At 44.2% G+C, this 19,941-nt stretch overlaps 1 protein-coding gene across 4 annotated transcripts in view; it reads right to left on the bottom strand.

Annotated features, from left to right (window-relative positions):
- Positions 1–598: 598 nt before the first annotated feature.
- Positions 599–19,941, bottom strand: part of LOC106589012 (four and a half LIM domains protein 3) — a 42,954-nt gene continuing 23,611 nt past the window's right edge. Inside the window, exons 1-6 of one of the 4 annotated variants that reach the window (XM_045709843.1) lie at positions 18,944–19,166; positions 6,295–6,474; positions 4,477–4,651; positions 1,838–2,007; positions 1,515–1,701; positions 599–1,029 (exon numbers count right to left, since the gene is read on the bottom strand). In XM_045709843.1, coding sequence (XP_045565799.1) covers positions 869–1,029; positions 1,515–1,701; positions 1,838–2,007; positions 4,477–4,651; positions 6,295–6,450 — 849 coding nt within the window. In that variant the 5' untranslated portion in view covers positions 6,451–6,474; positions 18,944–19,166 and the 3' untranslated portion in view covers positions 599–868. Of the gene's footprint in view, positions 1,030–1,514; positions 1,702–1,837; positions 2,008–4,476; positions 4,652–6,294; positions 6,543–18,943; positions 19,167–19,941 lie in introns of those variants that run through there. The other 3 variants (XM_014178638.2, XM_014178637.2, XM_014178636.2) reach the window with 3 other exon arrangements.

The following is a 19,941-nucleotide window of genomic DNA, read 5'->3' as shown; positions in this document are numbered from 1 at the left end:
TTGAGATTTTTTGTTCCAACCACTGTGTCTTTGTGAGATGCAGAGTAGGTGAACGGATGATATCCACATGTGTGGTTCCCACCGTAAAGCATGGAGGAGGAGGTATGATGGTGTGGAGATGCTTTGCTGGTGACACTGTCTGTGATTTATTTTGAATTCAAGGCACACTTAACCGGCATGGCTACCACAGCATTCTGCAGCGATACACCATCCCATCTGGTTTGAGTTTAGTGGGAGAATAATTTGTTTTTCAACAGGACAATGACCCAAAACACACCCCCAGGCTGTGTAAGGGCTATTTGACCAAGGAAAGGGATGGAGTGCTGCATCAGATGACCTGGCCTCCACAATTACTCGACCTCAACTCAACTGAGATGGTTTGGGATAAGTTGGACCGGAGAGTGAAGAAAAAGCAGCCAACAAGTGCTCAGCATATGTGGGAACTTCAAGACTGTTGGAAAAGCATTCCTAATGAAGCTGGTTGAGATAATGCCAAGAGTGTGCAATGCTGTCATCAAGGTAAAGGGTGGCTACTTTGAAGAATCTCAAATATGAAATATTTTGATTTGTTTATTCCATATGTGTTATTTCATAGTTTTGATGTCTTCACTATTATTCTACAATGTATAAAATAGTAAAAATAAAGAAAAACCCTTGAATGAGTAGGTGTGTCCAAACGTTTGACTGGTACTGTATATATTTAGGGTGATGTAGTATTAAATATAGGTTGAGGTTTAGAGGCTCTCTTAATTAACTGTATGATAGGTGGTCACGGTGGTCATGTCACCACTGTCTGTTACAAACAGGATAGCTATAACTGTACATTTGTGATTGGTCAGGCACAGTTGAAGGACAGAGACAATGATTCTCATTGGTCTTCTTGGTCGTTGTTGCAGTCTCCGCAAAGGATCTGGTCCCGGTCAGGGAAGAAGCCGGACCCAACAAGAGAGACAGAGCAGTGGGAACACTTGAAGCAGGGCTGGTGCCACTGCCGATCCTGGAAAGAAACGTACTTCCCCTCGCCAAACCCTGGAGGGAATAAAACACTTAGCATGTATAGTAGCATACAAGTATGTCCCAAATGGCACCCTATTTCCAATATAGTGCACTACTTTTGACCAGCGTCCTATGGGCCCTGGTCAAAAGTAGTGCACTAAAAAGAGAATAGGATGCCATGTGGGACGTACCCTATGTCTACATAGAGAACTTTGACTCTCACCTGGATTGACAGGTGTGCAGTAAGAAATGACATTCTGAACATTAAGTCATGTGGGTAATTCTACGGTTGGCTGCAATACCAGCCAGTTCTCTGTGTTCCATTGAAACACTGGCATTCTAAAACAGCCACAGGCTCTACCAGTATATTTCCAGTATGTCTGTGCTATGGCATGCAGGGCGTCTTTGCCTGGGCTGGTACTTAGTGCCACGGTGTAAGTGCAGTATTTAGGGAATAGGGTGTCATTTGAGTGTTTGAAATCAACCCATATTATCTAGTGAAATGGAGAAGACATGACCTGTGATGGGCGAGTTACAGGAGGCACACTTCTGTGTGTAGAGGCTGCTGAAGCACTTGACGCAGTAGGGCGTGTCTCCCTGGGAGGTGAAGGGCTGGCCGGCCAGTGGGCTCTTACAGCCCGTGCACACCAAACACTCCTTGTGCCACGTCTCGTCTTTGTAGCTGACGCCCCCTGTCACCAGCACCTACGCAGGATACATACCCATCAACCTTACTGACTTGATCTGACAAAGTGGTTTCACAACAAACCCATCTACTACCGTGAGAAGGACAATAACAGTGACAGGGAGAGGATGTTGATTGGAGGAGACCCTGGTTCACCTTTTTGCAGTGGCTGCATCGCGGGGTAAACCTGCCCTCGTAGCAGGGTACACAGTAGTAGTCGTCTTTGTCGGGGATGAAGGACTGGCCACCGATGGGCTTCTCACAGCCATGGCACACAAAGCAGTCCTCGTGCCACGCAGAGCCCCCATACTCCAACTTCTTTGAGCCTGCCAGAGGGAGAAGGAGAGAGAGAGAAGGGGAGAGAGAGGGGGAGGGGAGAGACAGAGAGAGATGGAAAGAGACAGAGACAGAGATTGAGACAGAGAGAGACAGATTGAGACAGAGACATAGATTGAGACAGAGACAAGAGATTGAGACAGAGACAGATTGAGACAGAGACATAGATTGAGACAGAGACATAGATTGAGACAGATTGAGACAGAGACATAGATTGAGACAGAGACATATATTGAGACAGAGACATAGATTGAGACAGAGACATAGATTGAGACAGAGACATAGATTGAGACAGAGATTGAGATTGAGACAGAGACATAGATTGAGACTGAGATTGAGACATAGATTGAGACAGAGACATAGACATAGTTGAGACTGAGACAGAGACACAGACCGGTTTGGTATAATTCACTCTGTCTGCAAGAGTCATCACCTGTGTAGTCATCACAACTACAGGTTTGTGTGCCATGTCAGCCACTTCTGGGTTCTGGGTTAGAATGTCAAACCTCAGTATTGTGTAATCTCCTGGCTCTGACACCTACTGCTATAGCTGGTTCTGATTGAGGACCTTACTACTGATAAATGTGTTTGTTTTTTATGACCGTGGTTTTCTTTCTGCTTGCATTTTGGATTTATATTATGATGTGTATTTTTTGTATTTTTTTGTAATTCAGGGCTCATATACTTTGTTCTCAGTATGACTATCTGACAAAATCAAGGTTAAATAAAAGGTCATCTTTTTTTTTTAACCAAACCAGATAATTCAGTAAAACCTGAACCTGTTTGTGCACAGACACAATATACCTCCCAGTCATCTCTGATAACATAAAGCCATTTAGTCCTGACTTGCTGTAACAACATCCATCCGTCCAGTCCTGATTTGCTGTAACACCATCAATCCCTGACTTGCTGTAACACCATCCAGTCTGACTTGCTGTAACACCATCCAGTCCTGACTTGCTGTAACACCATCCAGTCCTGACTTGCTGTAACACCATCCAGTCTGACTTGCTGTAACACCATCCAGTCTGACTTGCTGTAACACCATCCATCCCTGACTTGCTGTAACACCATCCAGTCCTGACTTGCTGTAACACCATCCAGTCCTGACTTGCTGTAACACCATCCAGTCTGACTTGCTGTAACACCATCCAGTCTGACTTGCTGTAACACCATCCAGTCCTGGCTTGCTGTAACACCATCCAGTCTGACTTGCTGTAACACCATCCATCCCTGACTTGCTGTAACACCATCCAGTCTGACTTGCTGTAACACCATCCAGTCTGACTTGCTGTAACACCATCCAGTCTGACTTGCTGTAACACCATCCATCCCTGACTTGCTGTAACACCATCCATCCCTGACTTGCTGTAACACCATCCAGTCTGACTTGCTGTAACACCATCCAGTCTGACTTGCTGTAACACCATCCAGTCCTGACTTGCTGTAACACCATCCATCCCTGACTTGCTGTAACACCATCCATCCCTGACTTGCTGTAACACCATCCAGTCTGACTTGCTGTAACACCATCAAGTCTGACTTGCTGTAACATCCAGTAATATTATTCATACTTTATTTAAACTTCTGACTTTAAGTGTCTCCAACAAATAAACACTTCCTCCAAGTAGGTAATAAAAGTAGCCAAAATAAACAGCGAGCCATGCCTATGGAAACAAACATCAGATCTCTTAATCATTGCCTTTGTTTGACGAGCCTTGGGAACTGAAATGTGCACGTGGGGAGGTCAGCCAGTGCAATCGCAATTGGCTGCATTTTTAAGAGGGGCGAGGGGGCAGTGTAGAGTTTAACTGCGTTAGACCACAGAAACAAGCCAAAACAACAACTCGGTGCTCAGTTGTACAGAAACTGTGGAGAAATAACCCCCAACCTGCCCTGTCCAGATTGAATCCTATCATTTCCAGCGTCTGCTGGTGGTGGAACGCTGCCATGCCGTCACAAAGACCGTTGGGCCAGAATTCAACTGAGAGGTACTTGCAGACAATCACACTCACATCTAAGCTGTGTCACACCCAGCTCAACCACGAAAATACATTAGACTGGGTCCCAAATGGCACCCTATTCCCTATGTAGAGCATCACTTCTGACCAGGCCCATACGGCTATGTCTTCCCCGACTGCTTGTGAAAACTCCTCTATACTTGCGTGATGTTTACTGAGACAGAGCTGCGTACTCTATAGTCATGACAGTGGTTTCCCCAGGTATTAAACGTCTGTCAGTGATCGGTGTGAGAACAGCAGTTGAGTAACTGAGGCCAAAGCAGGCCATTTTTTATGCCACAGCAACTATGATGGATAGGTAACCAGGGCAGCGCAGTTCAGCTCGGCTCAGCTCGGCTCAGCTCAGTAGGGTGAAAGGGTGTTGTCATGTATCCCCACACGTTTTGGGGAGTTTCGATGTTTCTGCTACTCGAGGGAAGCAGTAGCAGGTGTGGGTACCTGGCATGATGGTCTTGTCGCAGGCCACACACTTGGACGAGAACTCATTGCGGTAGCAGTCGTTGCACAGCAGCGCCTCCTCCTGGCTGGTGAAGGGCTCGTCCGCCAGCGAGCGGTCACAGCGGAAACAACGGAAACAGTGTTCGTGGTAGTGCCTGTCCTCGTAGAACAGCTCCTGGAGAGGGAAAGGGAGAAAGGTAGTTACTGGTATTTACTGATGGGAAACTCAGCAGTTACATTTTCAGCAGTTAAATGCAACAACAAAACACATTATTTATAAAAAGCAAACTATTCACAAGTTCTTTTAACACGGTAAACATGACAGCTGTACTTTTAGTTTATGGTTGATGCAGCTTGTTGGCCATTAGCCAATAAGCATTGCTCAACGAGTTTAAAGCATGTGAATGCATCCAACTGGTATTTGTGACTTTACAACTGGTAATTAACAGCTTCCTACTTGGTCATGAACACAGCATTATAATCCGTAAAATTGGGATTGAAAGACCATTCACATCAGTTGTGGCTGGTGGGCAGAGATATCGTTCCATACCTTTCCATTCCTCCATTCCATTAAAATGAGCCCGTCCTTCTATATCTCTGCACACCAGCCTCCGCTGATTCACATTCATAAATGATGTTAATCTGACAAGGAGCTAGACTAGATCTGTTAACAAGGAGCTAGATTAGATCTGTTAACAAGGACCTAGATTAACAAGGAGCTAGATTAGATCTGTTAACAAGGAGCTATATTAGATCTGTTAACAAGGAGCTAGATTAGATCTGTTAACAAGGAGCTAGATTAGATCTGTTAACAAGGAGCTAGATTAGATCTGTTAACAAGGAGCTAGATTAACAAGGAGCTAGATTAGATCTGTTAACAAGGAGCTAGATTAACAAGGAGCTAGATTAGATCTGTTAACAAGGTGCCAGATCAGATCTGTTAACAAGGAGCTAGATTAACAAGGAGCTGGATTAGATCTGTTAACAAGGAGCTAGATTAACAAGGAGCTAGATTAGATCTGTTAACAAGGTGCCAGATCAGATCTGTTAACAAGGAGCTAGATTAGATCTGTTAATAAGGTGCTAGATTAGATCTGTTAACAAGGAGCTAGATTAGATCTGTTTAGAAGGAGCTAGATTAACAAGGAGCTAGATTAGATCTGTTAACAAGGAGCTAGACTAGATCTGTTAACAAGGAGGTTTTACGGCATAACTCTAACTTCAATATAAACCATTTGAGTAAATATTGAAACAGTGTCCATAACCAGCACTTTTGTTCCAGGTCAACCGTAGTGCAAGCAAACACTGTTAACACACATCGCATGATTAATGTCTCACATTATGTTCTGGGTGAAAACTATATATAATAATCCATTAGATCTGACACGAACCAGTACAGGGAATGGGACAGAGAAGGATGAGGGCCAAAGCTAACAGAACCTTGATTTACTGCGCCCCTCCAAAGGGAGTCTATAACTCAGGGGTCACCCGTGCCCCGTGGCGCCTGAGGGTGTTTCCTCCAACCCTATGTTTTCATTTGACTAACTAAAAGGCTTTAATGTCTGGCTGGAGGAACTCAAAGGGGATTTGCAGACGTCTTGGTATTCGACAAAGAGCAGGAAAGTTATGTTTTCCAAAAACTCCATCTGCTCTTTAGAATCCACTATAGATAACCACAAGGACAAACACACACACACACACACACACACACACACACACACACACACACACACACACACACACACACACACACACACACACACACACACACACACACACACACACACACACACACCACAGGCCCTTGTATATACTTACCCGTGCGTTGTGTGTGATGAGCTCCTTGCACTCCTGACATGTGTTGGCATACAGACGGTCATAGCAGGGGATGCAGTGGGGAACGTCCTCCACCTGAATGTATTTGCGCCCGTACAGGGACTCCTTGCACTCGCCACAGTCAAAACGGTCACTCATGTTGTCTTATTTCTGATTCACTTCCTGAAGTCAAACATCACAACCACAGTGAAGGGGCGTTAGCTGAGAGAAGGAGAGGAATCAGGACAGCGCTGGAAACATGTGAGGGCGGAGGGAGTAGGGAGTACAGGAGAGGGGGAGAGAGAGAGAGAGAGAGGGGAAAGAGAGAGGGAGGGAAGGGGGAGTGACATGTTGACCAGACCGAACACGCATGTTGATTTTGTCCCCCCACACCAGACGCGATCAGAACAAGTAGGTTGAAATATCAAAACAAACTCTCAACCAATTACATTAACTTGAGGACAGGTCGATAAGCAAACATTTATGGCAATTTAGCTAGCTAGCTGAAATGGACTATATCCTCTACTCCGACAATTAATCCACAGATTAACGGGTAAACTGAGTTTTAGGAGATGGGAGTTAGAGATAGAAAGAGGGAGAAAGAGAGAGAGAGAAAGAGGGAGAAAGAGAGAGAGAGGAAGAGGGAGAGAGAAAGAGAGAGAAAGAGGGAGAGAGAGAGAGAAAGAGAGAGAAAGAAAAAAGGAGAGAGAGGGAAGGAGAGAGAGGGAAGGAGAGAGAGGGAAGGAGAGAGAGGGAAGGAGACAGAGGGAGAGCCAGCAGATACAGGGGAAATGAGTTAGAGAGGGAGCGAGAAAGAGAGAGAAATAGAGAGAGACAGCAGATACAGGGGAAATGAGTTAGAGAGGGATAGAGAAAGAGAGAGAAATAGAGAGAAAGAGAGAGACAGCAGATACAGGGGAAATGAAGGCCTATTAACTTTTATTGCTCTCTGATTAGAGATGAAGATAGAGAATAGAGGTTTTAATGGGATTGAACTGTCACACACAATCTAGTAATGTTTCTTTTGTTATCAATAACAAACCCATTTGGATCTGTGATTAACAGGAACCCTGAGAACATGAAAACAAATGATGAGAGAGAGAGAGAGAGAGGGATATGCGTCAACAGCAACCTTGGGAAAATCCTCTGCATTATCATTAACAGCAGACTCGTACATTTCCTCAGTGAAAACAATGTACTGAGCAAATGTCAAATTGGCTTTTTACCAAATTACCTTACGACAGACCACGTATTCACCCTGCCACTCTAATTGACAAACATACAAACCAAAACAAACGCAAATTGGCACGAGGGCCTGCTATACAAATTGACGGAAAGTGGTGTTGGGGGAAAAATCCCGAAAAGAGCCGTTAAAGTCTATAACCACCTAAAAGGAAGTGATTCCCAAACCTTCCATAACAAGGCCATCACCTACAGAGAGATGAACCTGGAGAAGAGTCCCCTAAGCAAGCTGGTCCTGGGGCTTTGTTCACAAACACAAACAGACCCCACAGAGCCCCAGGACAGCAACACAATTAGACCCAACCAAATCATGAGAAAACAAAAAGATCATTACTTGACACTTTGGAAAGAATGAACAAGAAACAGAGCAAACTAGAATGCTATTTGGCCCTAAACAGAGAGGACACCGTGGCAGAATACCTGACCACTGTGACTGACCCAAACTTAAGCAAAGCTTTGACTATGTACAGACATAGTGAGCAGAGCCTTGCTATTGAGAAAGGCCGCCGTAGGCAGACCTGGCTCTCAAGAGAAGACAGGCTATGTGCACACTGCCCACAACATGAGGTGGAAACTGAGCTGCACTTCCTAACCTCCTGACCAAATGTATGACCATATTAGAGACACATATTTCCCTCAGATAACACAGACCCACAAAGAATTCAAAAACAAATCCAATTTTGATAAACTCCCGTATCTACTGGGTGAAATACCACAGTGAGCCATCACAGCAGCAAGATATGTGACCTGTTGCCACAAGAAAAGGGAAACCAGTGAAGAACAAACACCATTGTAAATACAACCCAGATTTATGTTTATTTATTTTACCTTTTGTACTTTAACTATTTGAACATCATTACAACACTGTATATAGACATAATATGACATTTGCAATGTCTTTATTATTTTGTAACTATTGAGTGTAATGTTTACTGTAAATGTTTTATTGTTTATTTCACTTTTGTTTACTTGCTTTGGCAATGTAAACATATGTTTTCCATACCAATAAAGCCCTTGAATTTAAATTTGATTGAGAGTGAGAGTCCTTCCCATGGAAAAACTAGAAATGTAGAAAGAGATATATTCTACAGAACACACTTGTATCCACAGAGAACGAGAAGAGGCTGAGTATCATCTTACCTTTATTTAACTAGGCAAGTCGGTTAAGAACAAATTCTTATTTTCAATGACGACAGATTTGTACCTCAGGGATTTGAACGTGCAAACTTTCGGTTACTGGTCCAACGCTCTAACCACTAGGCTACCCTGCCGCCCCATCTTCCATCTTTCATGGAAGAGTTATGACCAATACCAAAGTAAATCAGTAACGATATGGTTTCCTTTTTTATGTCGTAGCTCCTCTGGTGAAAATGATCAACGTGTGCTTTTCTCTCCTCTCCTTATTGTAAGAAAAGCCCCTATGGCAGTTTGGCATTGAGAAACAACCACTAAATAATATGAATGGTAGAGTTCTGAGCTGCCGGATGGTGTTTCAAAGGGTTGCTGGAGAGGGTACTGCTGTACCTTAAAGGAACTAAGGAAAACACTTAACACTATGGATAGGATGAACTGTAATGTCCCTGAGTGGAAAGCTGTCTTAGACACACATTACTGCTGTATACAAAATAGACACTCAACATGATTCATAGATGGCACGTTACCCACGTCTTACATATTGTTCATGTCTTGTAAAACCAAATCCATCATCCATATTGCACACTGAACTGACACATTCTGTTAGTGGCGTACTTACTGCTAGAATATGTGACCCCAGGTCCAATACATGTGACCCCAGGTCAAATACATGTCACCCCAGGTCCAATCCATGTGACCCCAGGCCCAATACATGTGACCCCAGGTCCAATACATGTGACCCCAGGCCAAATACATGTGACCCCAGGCCAAATACATGTGACCCCAGGCCAAATACATGTGACCCCATTAACAAAGGGTGGGGAACAGTCTGGGAAACAGAGAAGGGGTTGTATCTGTAGCTTTTCCTATGGAACAGGAAGGGCCGATAGGGCCCATTAGGATCCATACTGGCAACATTACAAATGGCACCATATTCCCTTTATAGTAGTTCAAAGTAGTTCACCGCAGGAATTACATGACTGACAGAAGGTCTGAAGAGTTTAGGTATCACCGGCTCAAGGAAACAATGTCAGGAACATGGCATTGACAGAGACTAAAGGCAGACACAAATGTTTCTCTTGGAAGCCGTTTTGTTTATAATATTTTCCCTCTTTTCGGGGCAAAGAATACCCTTGAACTGCTTTCAGAATGTCAAAAAGTGTTGAGCGAGGAGGAGGAGGGGGGTTGTGGGTTCAGTGACGTGCCGCTGAGAAACAGACGGTGGGTTTTTAAAGTGACGACCCTGGGGGTTGTGGGTTCAGCAGCTCCCACCGAGCAGACAGACCTGACGTCACAGCCTTACAGGCTCCATGCCAAAGTGGTGACTGAACCCAGGAACAGGCTGCGTCCCAAATGAAACCCTATTTCCTATATAGTGCACTCATTTTCAATCAGGGCCCATAGGGCTGTGGTCTAAAGTAGTGTACTATGTAGGGAATAGGGTGTAATTTGATACGCACAACCTGGTGCTCCTAATGAAGCCGACTTCATTTGTTGGAAATGCATTAGGACAAACGGGCGTGTCTTGATAATGGAAAGGGGGGGGGTCAACCTGCCCATGAAAGGAATCCCATCCAACAGTTAATGTTCTGTTTTCCAGGTACTGAGGTAAATGTACTGGAAGCCACGAGTTATTTGCATCTGGTCCATTAAGCAGTCATCTCAGCAGTGAGTGGGATTTACGTGCCATTAAAATGAAAAGCCTCAGACTTCATTTACCATTCTGAGCCCCTGTTAAACACCACGGTAAGCAAACAAGAAAGAAGAGCTGGTGAAAGATGAACTCCTGTTTTATCCACCTTATTTGTCTATTTTGTTTATTATCAAGCAACTGAAACTTGGTTGAGTAGCCCCTACAAAATGTCATAGCAGCAGAGCATTTGGAATGGGAACATTCAGCCATATCCTTTCCCATGAGCTAGACTGCATCAGCCTGAAGAAGGTTGAGGCTTTACAAGTTCAAAGGCAAATGGACGGAACCCAAAACAGACACAACTCCATCACACTTCATGTCTGTTTCATGCCTGTTTATTGTCAGAGCAGTGGAAATCAGCTTGACTTCCCCAGCTAATGTCTCTCAAGAGGTTTATATTCTAGTCCATACATCCCTGGACTCAACACTACACTGACACAATGGCCGTTCTTCCAGACATACTTCCTCATTCTACAGCTCTCTGAGGGCCCCGGCATGACATCTGCAAATATATTCTTTGTACTCCAGCTGTTGTGTTGCTGAGCACAGACATTATGACATTCCTTTGTACCAAAAAAATAACATATTGGAAATACAAACCCTGGCCTTTCTGTTGGATGATCTAACTCTATTGAGTCTACCCACCCACAGACAATAGCTTCGTTTAATTCAGTTTCAGCTGATTTATACAATGTCCAGACTGTTCTGTTATAGTAATAACTACTGTACTGTGGGGGAGATGACTGACCCTGAATGAGCCACGTCAGTGGTTCATCATCATTATGACTGGGGGTGGAAATACACACAAACGTGACCTGGGTATAGAAACAGTTTAGAGGGAATGTCTCAAAGATATATAGAGAATAATAAAGAGAATTGACTGAACAGCACACACACACACACACACACACACACACACACACACACACACACACACACACACACACACACACACACACACACACACCACACAAAACACACACACACACACTAAATATGTTGGCTGGCATGATTGTTTTCAGCCACAGATGGGTTGAACACATCCTTCTACATGTGTCTTTCTTCCAACCAACTGAAACCACATAAAATGTATCTGTGTCTCAGCGTTGCGCTCCCAGTGAGATGTTAAGTCAAACAAAAAGCCATCAGTGGGAGACGTGTTTTTCTCTCCTAGCACGCTGCTGTTATAACTCCGCTTTTCACACTGGCCAGGAGGACACATGGGTATTCTTCAGTGATATATTGGTTGCGCTGGCTGGTAAAAGATTAATCGGAGTCATCGACTCTGAAGGCTTTGTACTGTGAGCCAGACAGCAAAACTCTCTCTCTCTCTCCCTGTCTCACACATGGCCCAGCGACAGACCAGGCCTCATCTCCCACATGGCCCAGTGACAGACCAGGCCTCATCTCCCACATGGCCCAGTGACAGACCAGGCCTCATCTCCCACATGGCCCAGCGACAGACCAGGCCTCGTCTCCCACATGGCCCAGCGACAGACCAGGCCTCGTCTCCCACATGGCCCAGCGACAGACCAGGCCTCGTCTCCCACATGGCCCAGCGACAGACCAGGTCTCGTCTCCCACATGGCCCAGCGACAGACCAGGCCTCGTCTCCCACATGGCCCAGCGACAGACCAGGCCTTGTCTTCCACATGGCCCAGCGACCGACCAGGCCTCGTCTCCCACACGGCCCAGCGACCGACCAGGCCTCGTCTCCCACACGGCCCAGCGACCGACCAGGCCTCGTCTCCCACATGGCCCAGCGACCGACCAGGCCTCATCTCCCACACGGCCCAGCGACCGACCAGGCCTATCTGAACCAGTTGGAAGTGTGTGAGCCTTGAGTTAGTTCTGCAGGGTGTTCTCTCTGCCATGAGTTAGCTCTTTGGACACTGTGTTAACTAACCTCCAAACAAGCTTCAATGCCATACAACACTCCTTCTGTGGCCTCCAACTGCTCTTAAACGCTAGTAAAGCCAATGTATGCTCTTCAAACATTCGCTGCCCACACCCGCCCGCCCGACTAGCATCACTACTCTGGACGGTTCTGACTTAGAATATGTGGACAACTACAAATACCTAGGTGTCTGGTTAGACTGTAAACTCTCCTTCTAGACTCATATTAAACATCTCCAATCCCAAAATTAAATCTAGAATCGGCTTCCTATTTCGCAACAAAGCCCCCTTCATTCACGCCGCCAAACATACCCTCGTAAAACTGACTATCCTACCGATCCTCGACTTCGGCGATGTCATTTACAAAATAGCTTCCAATACCCTACTCAATAAACTGGATGTAGTCTATCACAGTGCCATCCGTTTTGTTACCAAAGCCCCTTATACCACCCACCACTGCGACCTGTATGCTGTCGTCGGCTGGCCCTCGCTAAATACTCGTCGCCAGACCCACTGGCTCCAGGTCATCTATAAGTCTATGCTAGGTAAAGCTCCGCCTTATCTCAGCTCACTGGTCACGATAACAACACCCACCCGTAGCACGCGCTCCAGCAGGTATATCTCACTGATCATCCCCAAAGCCAACACCTCATTTGGCCGCCTTTCATTCCAGTTCTCTGCTGCCAGTGACTGGAACGAGTTGCAAAAATCACTGAAGCTGGGGACTTATATTTCCCTCACTAACTTTAAACATCAGCTATCTGAGCAGCTAACCGATCGCTGCAGCTGTACATAGTCCATCTGTAAATAGCCCACCCAACTACCTCATCCCCATATTGTTTTTATTTAGTTTTCTGCTCTTTTGCACACCAGTATTTCTACTTGCACATCACCATCTGCTCATCTATCACTCCAGTATTAATCTGCTAAATTGTAATTACTTCACTACTATGGCCTATTTATTGCCTTACCTCCTCACACCATTTGCACACACTGTATATAGACTTTCTTTTTTCTAAATTATGTTATTGACTGTACGCTTATTTACTCCATTTGTAACTCTGTGTTGTTGTTTGTGTCGCACTGCTTTGCTTTATCTTGGCCAGGTCGCAGATGTAAATGAGAACTTGTTGTCAACTAGCCTACCTAGTTAAATAAAGGTGAAAAAAATTAGTTCATTCTGCAGGGTTCTCTCTCTACCATGAGTAAGTTCACAGGGTGCTCTCTCTACCATGAGTTAGTTCACAGGGTGCTCTCTCTACCATGAGTTAGTTCACAGGGTGCTCTCTCTACCATGAGTTAGTTCACAGGGTTCTCTCTCTGCCATGAGTTAGTTCACAGGGTGCTCTCTCTACCATGAGTTAGTTCACAGGGTGCTCTCTCTGCCATGAGTTAGTTCACAGGGTGCTCTCTCTGCCATGAGTTAGTTCACAGGGTGCTCTCTCTACCATGAGTTAGTTCACAGGGTGCTCTCTCTACCATGAGTTAGTTCACAGGGTGCTCTCTCTGCCATGAGTTAGTTCACAGGGTGCTCTCTCTGCCATGAGTTAGTTCACCGGGTGTTCTCTCTACCATGAGTTAGTTCACAGGGTGTTCTCTCTGCCATGAGTTAGTTCACAGGGTTCTCTCTCTGCCATGAGTTAGTTCACAGGGTGCTCTCTCTACCATGAGTTAGTTCACAGGGTGCTCTCTCTGCCATGAGTTAGTTCACAGGGTGCTCTCTCTGCCATGAGTTAGTTCACAGGGTGTTCTCTCTGCCATGAGTTAGTTCACAGGGTGTTCTCTCTGCCATGAGTTAGTTCACAGGGTGCTCTCTCTGCCATGAGTTAGTTCACAGGGTGCTCTCTCTGCCATGAGTTAGTTCACAGGGTGCTCTCTCTGCCATGAGTTAGTTCACAGGGTGCTCTCTCTACCATGAGTTAGTTCACAGGGTGTTCTCTCTGCCATGAGTTAGTTCACAGGGTGCTCTCTCTGCCATGAGTTAGTTCACAGGGTGCTCTCTCTACCATGAGTTAGTTCACAGGGTGCTCTCTCTGCCATGAGTTAGTTCACAGGGTGCTCTCTCTACCATGAGTTAGTTCACAGGGTGCTCTCTCTGCCATGAGTTAGTTCACAGGGTGCTCTCTCTGCCATGAGTTAGTTCACAGGGTGCTCTCTCTGCCATGAGTTAGTTCACAGGGTGCTCTCTCTACCATGAGTTAGTTCACAGGGTGCTCTCTCTACCATGAGTTAGTTCACAGGGTGCTCTCTCTGCCATGAGTTAGTTCACAGGGTGCTCTCTCTACCATGAGTTAGTTCACAGGGTGCTCTCTCTGCCATGAGTTAGTTCACAGGGTGCTCTCTCTGCCATGAGTTAGTTCACAGGGTGCTCTCTCTGCCATGAGTTAGTTCACAGGGTGCTCTCTCTGCCATGAGTTAGTTCACAGGGTGCTCTCTCTACCATGAGTTAGTTCACAGGGTGCTCTCTCTGCCATGAGTTAGTTCACAGGGTGCTCTCTCTGCCATGAGTTAGTTCACAGGGTGCTCTCTCTGCCATGAGTTAGTTCACAGGGTGCTCTCTCTGCCATGAGTTAGTTCACAGGGTGCTCTCTCTACCATGAGTTAGTTCACAGGGTGCTCTCTCTACCATGAGTTAGTTCACAGGGTGCTCTCTCTGCCATGAGTTAGTTCACAGGGTTCTCTCTCTGCCATGAGTTAGTTCACAGGGTGCTCTCTCTGCCATGAGTTAGTTCACAGGGTGCTCTCTCTACCATGAGTTAGTTCACAGGGTGCTCTCTCTGCCATGAGTTAGTTCACAGGGTTCTCTCTGTCTGCTCTGTGTGTGTGTTTATTTTCCCATCTGGTTTTATGCTGTATAACCCAGAACGTTCCATGATGAAACCCCTGGTCTGTCACCTAGGAGCGAGAGAACAGAGAAATTGAATAATCCTTCAGTAGTGTGTAGGTAGCCTACTTCCTGGATCATTACATTACATTCTTCCTAGGATAAAACTGTTCATCAGTATTATGTGAGAACCACCGGGTAGTCAACATGTGTCCTGTTTCTTGACACAGTAATTTCATGTTCTAAGAAAGGCTTTTTGACTTTGGTCTCATAATGAGGGTGCTCGATCTGGTACAGTAACACCCTAAAACTGCAGTGGTCTCAGACCATATGAAAACAGTAAGAAACAGTAGCAACAGGACAATGGGTCAACTGTTATTTAATAGTTACCCTACTTCACTTTAATATTTATTCACAGATAAGGCTATCGGTGGGATGACTGCTCCTCTCTCCTTTATCCCAGTATAAAGAGATGACTGCTCCTCTCTCCTTTATCCCAGTACAAAGAGATGACTGCTCCTCTCTCCTTTATCCCAGTATAAAGAGATGACTGCTCCTCTCTCTTTTATCCCAGTATAAAGAGATGACTGCTCCTCTCTCCTTTATCCCAGTATAAAGAGATGACTGCTCCTCTCTCTTTTATCCCAGTATAAAGAGATGACTGCTCCTCTCTCCTTTATCCCAGTATAAAGAGATGACTGCTGCCTCTCTCTTTATCCCAGTATAAAGAGATGACTGCTCCTCTCTCCTTTATCCCAGTATAAAGAGATGACTGCTCCTCTCTCCTTTATCCCAGTATAAAGAGATGACTGCTCCTCTCTCTTTTATCCCAGTATAAAGAGATGACTGCTCCTCTCTCCTTTATCCCAGTATAAAGAGATGACTGCTCCTCTCTCCTTTATCCCAGTATAAAGAGATGACTGCTCCTCTCTCCTTTATCCCAGTATAAAGAGATGACTGCTCCTCTCTCTTTTATCCCAGTATAAAGAGATGACTGCTCCTCTCTCTTTTATCCCAGTATAAAGAGATGACTGCTCCTCTCTCTTTTATCCCAGTATAAAGAGATGACTGCTCCTCTCTCTTTTATCCCAGTATAAAGAGATGACTGCTCCTCTCTCTTTTATCCCAGTATAAAGAGATGACTGCTCCTCTCTCTTTTATCCCAGTATAAAGAGATGACTGCTCCTCTCTCCTTTATCCCAGTATAAAGAGATGACTGCTCCTCTCTCCTTTATCCCAGTATAAAGAGATGACTGCTCCTCTCTCCTTTATCCCAGTATAAAGAGATGACTGCTCCTCTCTCCTTTATCCCAGTATAAAGAGATGACTGCTCCTCTCTCCTTTATCCCAGTATAAAGAGATGACTGCTCCTCTCTCTTTTATCCCAGTATAAAGAGATGACTGCTCCTCTCTCTTTATCCCAGTATAAAGAGATGACTGCTCCTCTCTCTTTTATCCCAGTATAAAGAGATGACTGCTCCTCTCTCCTTTATCCCAGTATAAAGAGATGACTGCTCCTCTCTCTTTTATCCCAGTATAAAGAGATGACTGCTCCTCTCTTTATCCCAGTATAAAGAGATGACTGCTCCTCTCTCTTTATCCCAGTATAAAGAGATGACTGCTCCTCTCTCTTTATCCCAGTATAAAGAGATGACTGCTCCTCTCTCTTTTATCCCAGTATAAAGAGATGACTGCTCCTCTCTCCTTTATCCCAGTATAAAGAGATGACTGCTCCTCTCTCCTTTATCCCAGTATAAAGAGATGACTGCTCCTCTCTCTTTTATCCCAGTATAAAGAGATGACTGCTCCTCTCTCTTTATCCCAGTATAAAGAGATGACTGCTCCTCTCTCCTTTATCCCAGTATAAAGAGATGACTGCTCCTCTCTCCTTTATCCCAGTATAAAGAGATGACTGCTCCTCTCTCCTTTATCCCAGTATAAAGAGATGACTGCTCCTCTCTCTTTTATCCCAGTATAAAGAGATGACTGCTCCTCTCTCTTTATCCCAGTATAAAGAGATGACTGCTCCTCTCTCTTTTATCCCAGTATAAAGAGATGACTGCTCCTCTCTCTTTTATCCCAGTATAAAGAGATGACTGCTCCTCTCTCTTTATCCCAGTATAAAGAGATGACTGCTCCTCTCTCTTTTATCCCAGTATAAAGAGATGACTGCTCCTCTCTCCTTTATCCCAGTATAAAGAGATGACTGCTCCTCTCTCCTTTATCCCAGTATAAAGAGATGACTGCTCCTCTCTCTTTATCCCAGTATAAAGAGATGACTGCTCCTCTCTCTTTTATCCCAGTATAAAGAGATGACTGCTCCTCTCTCCTTTATCCCAGTATAAAGAGATGACTGCTCCTCTCTCCTTTATCCCAGTATAAAGAGATGACTGCTCCTCTCTCTTTTATCCCAGTATAAAGAGATGACTGCTCCTCTCTCTTTTATCCCAGTATAAAGAGATGACTGCTCCTCTCTCTTTTATCCCAGTATAAAGAGATGACTGCTCCTCTCTCCTTTATCCCAGTATAAAGAGATGACTGCTCCTCTCTCCTTTATCCCAGTATAAAGAGATGACTGCTCCTCTCTCTTTTATCCCAGTATAAAGAGATGACTGCTCCTCTCTCCTTTATCCCAGTATAAAGAGATGACTGCTCCTCTCTCTTTTATCCCAGTATAAAGAGATGACTGCTCCTCTCTCCTTTATCCCAGTATAAAGAGATGACTGCTCCTCTCTCTTTATCCCAGTATAAAGAGATGACTGCTCCTCTCTCTTTTATCCCAGTATAAAGAGATGACTGCTCCTCTCTCTTTTATCCCAGTATAAAGAGATGACTGCTCCTCTCTCTTTTATCCCAGTATAAAGAGATGACTGCTCCTCTCTCCTTTATCCCAGTATAAAGAGATGACTGCTCCTCTCTCCTTTATCCCAGTACAAAGAGATGACTGCTCCTCTCTCCTTTATCCCAGTATAAAGAGATGACTGCTCCTCTCTCTTTATCCCAGTATAAAGAGATGACTGCTCCTCTCTCTTTTATCCCAGTATAAAGAGATGACTGCTCCTCTCTCTTTTATCCCAGTATAAAGAGATGACTGCTCCTCTCTCTTTTATCCCAGTATAAAGAGATGACTGCTCCTCTCTCCTTTATCCCAGTATAAAGAGATGACTGCTCCTCTCTCTTTTATCCCAGTATAAAGAGATGACTGCTCCTCTCTCTTTTATCCCAGTATAAAGAGATGACTGCTCCTCTCTCTTTTATCCCAGTATAAAGAGATGACTGCTCCTCTCTCCTTTATCCCAGTATAAAGAGATGACTGCTCCTCTCTCTTTTATCCCAGTATAAAGAGATGACTGCTCCTCTCTCTTTTATCCCAGTATAAAGAGATGACTGCTCCTCTCTCTTTTATCCCAGTATAAAGAGATGACTGCTCCTCTCTCCTTTATCCCAGTATAAAGAGATGACTGCTCCTCTCTCTTTTATTCCAGTACCGACACCCCCAATGTGAAGTGGCTGATGTCCTGACGGATCACAAAGCTCTGTTAGCTGCCTGCACGCACACAAACCAAAATGAACACTACTGGCATTCGCATTTGTTGTCTTTGCTCTCATCAAATCGATATGCAATTTCTGTTTGTTTCAACATACCCAAACGGGATGTTTTGAGACACTGAGTGCTTGATTGTCAACCAAGCCCAACATTCCTTGACCAATGTCCTTCTGAGGTCACTTGAAGCAATGTGTTGAAAAAAGACTGCATTGCACTGGGAAACACACTGGGCGATGATGATGATGATGATGATGGCGTAGCAAATGAAGACAAGTGAAGACTTACCTAATCTTCATTCTTATCTGAATTTACTTACAAGCACGGACTGATTCATGTCTCCACCTGCTCGTAGGGTAGTAATCAAAATATCCGCTGCTGACATTAAAACAGAAACCCTGATCCTGTAATCTTTCACCTGCCCACTGAGGAACATTAAAAGCTAAATTAATGAGAGGCTACGTGCTTGGCTGTGTTTAGCTTCGGCTTCCAGCTGACCGTTTATACTCTGCAGAGAACAATGCAAGCTGCAACTGAAAGAATTCTTAGAACCACGTCCCTCCTACACCACCTCTGGTGCCAAACCAGATAACAAATAAAGATATCACTGTGTCAAGGCCTTCTTCGCTCTGAAAGCCTGAGCATAATCTGGTGCTGAAGTCGGTCTAGTCAAGCTAACGAAAAAGAGCATAAAGTTAGAAGAAATCTAAAGAAAAATATTTTGAAATTAGGAATATAGCATGTATAAATCAATACTGTATACATCTATACTGTATACATCTATACTGTATAAATCAATACTGTATACATCTATACTGTATAAATCTTTACTGTATAAATCTATACTGTATAAATCAATACTATATACTGTATACATCAATACTGTATACATCTATACTGTATAAATCAATACTGTATACATCTATACTGTATACATCTATACTGTATAAATCTTTACTGTATAAATCTATACTGTATAAATCAATACTGTATAAATCAATACTATATACATATATACTGTATACATCTATACCGTATACATCTATACCTTATACATCTATACCTTATAAATCTTTACTGTATAAATCTTTACTGTATAAATCTTTACTGTATAAATCTTTACTATTCTTCATGTAGTCATAGATAGCCGTGGAATGAAGAGGCAAGATACATCTCTAGAATCTTCTTCTCGAGCAAAGTTACTTGTGGCAACAGGCTGATTCATTTAGATAATTTTTCTGTGGAAATTTGACCAAAGAAGAAATAAACAAAAGTTGTCTTGATCCGCACAATCAGCAGTCAGTCATTATCCAAAAC

The sequence above is a fragment of the Salmo salar genome, chromosome ssa27 (assembly GCF_905237065.1).
Source record: "Salmo salar chromosome ssa27, Ssal_v3.1, whole genome shotgun sequence".
Taxonomy (NCBI): domain Eukaryota; kingdom Metazoa; phylum Chordata; class Actinopteri; order Salmoniformes; family Salmonidae; genus Salmo; species Salmo salar.
Note: the sequence above shows the minus strand (reverse complement) of the source record. Positions and strands in the feature narration are given on the sequence as shown.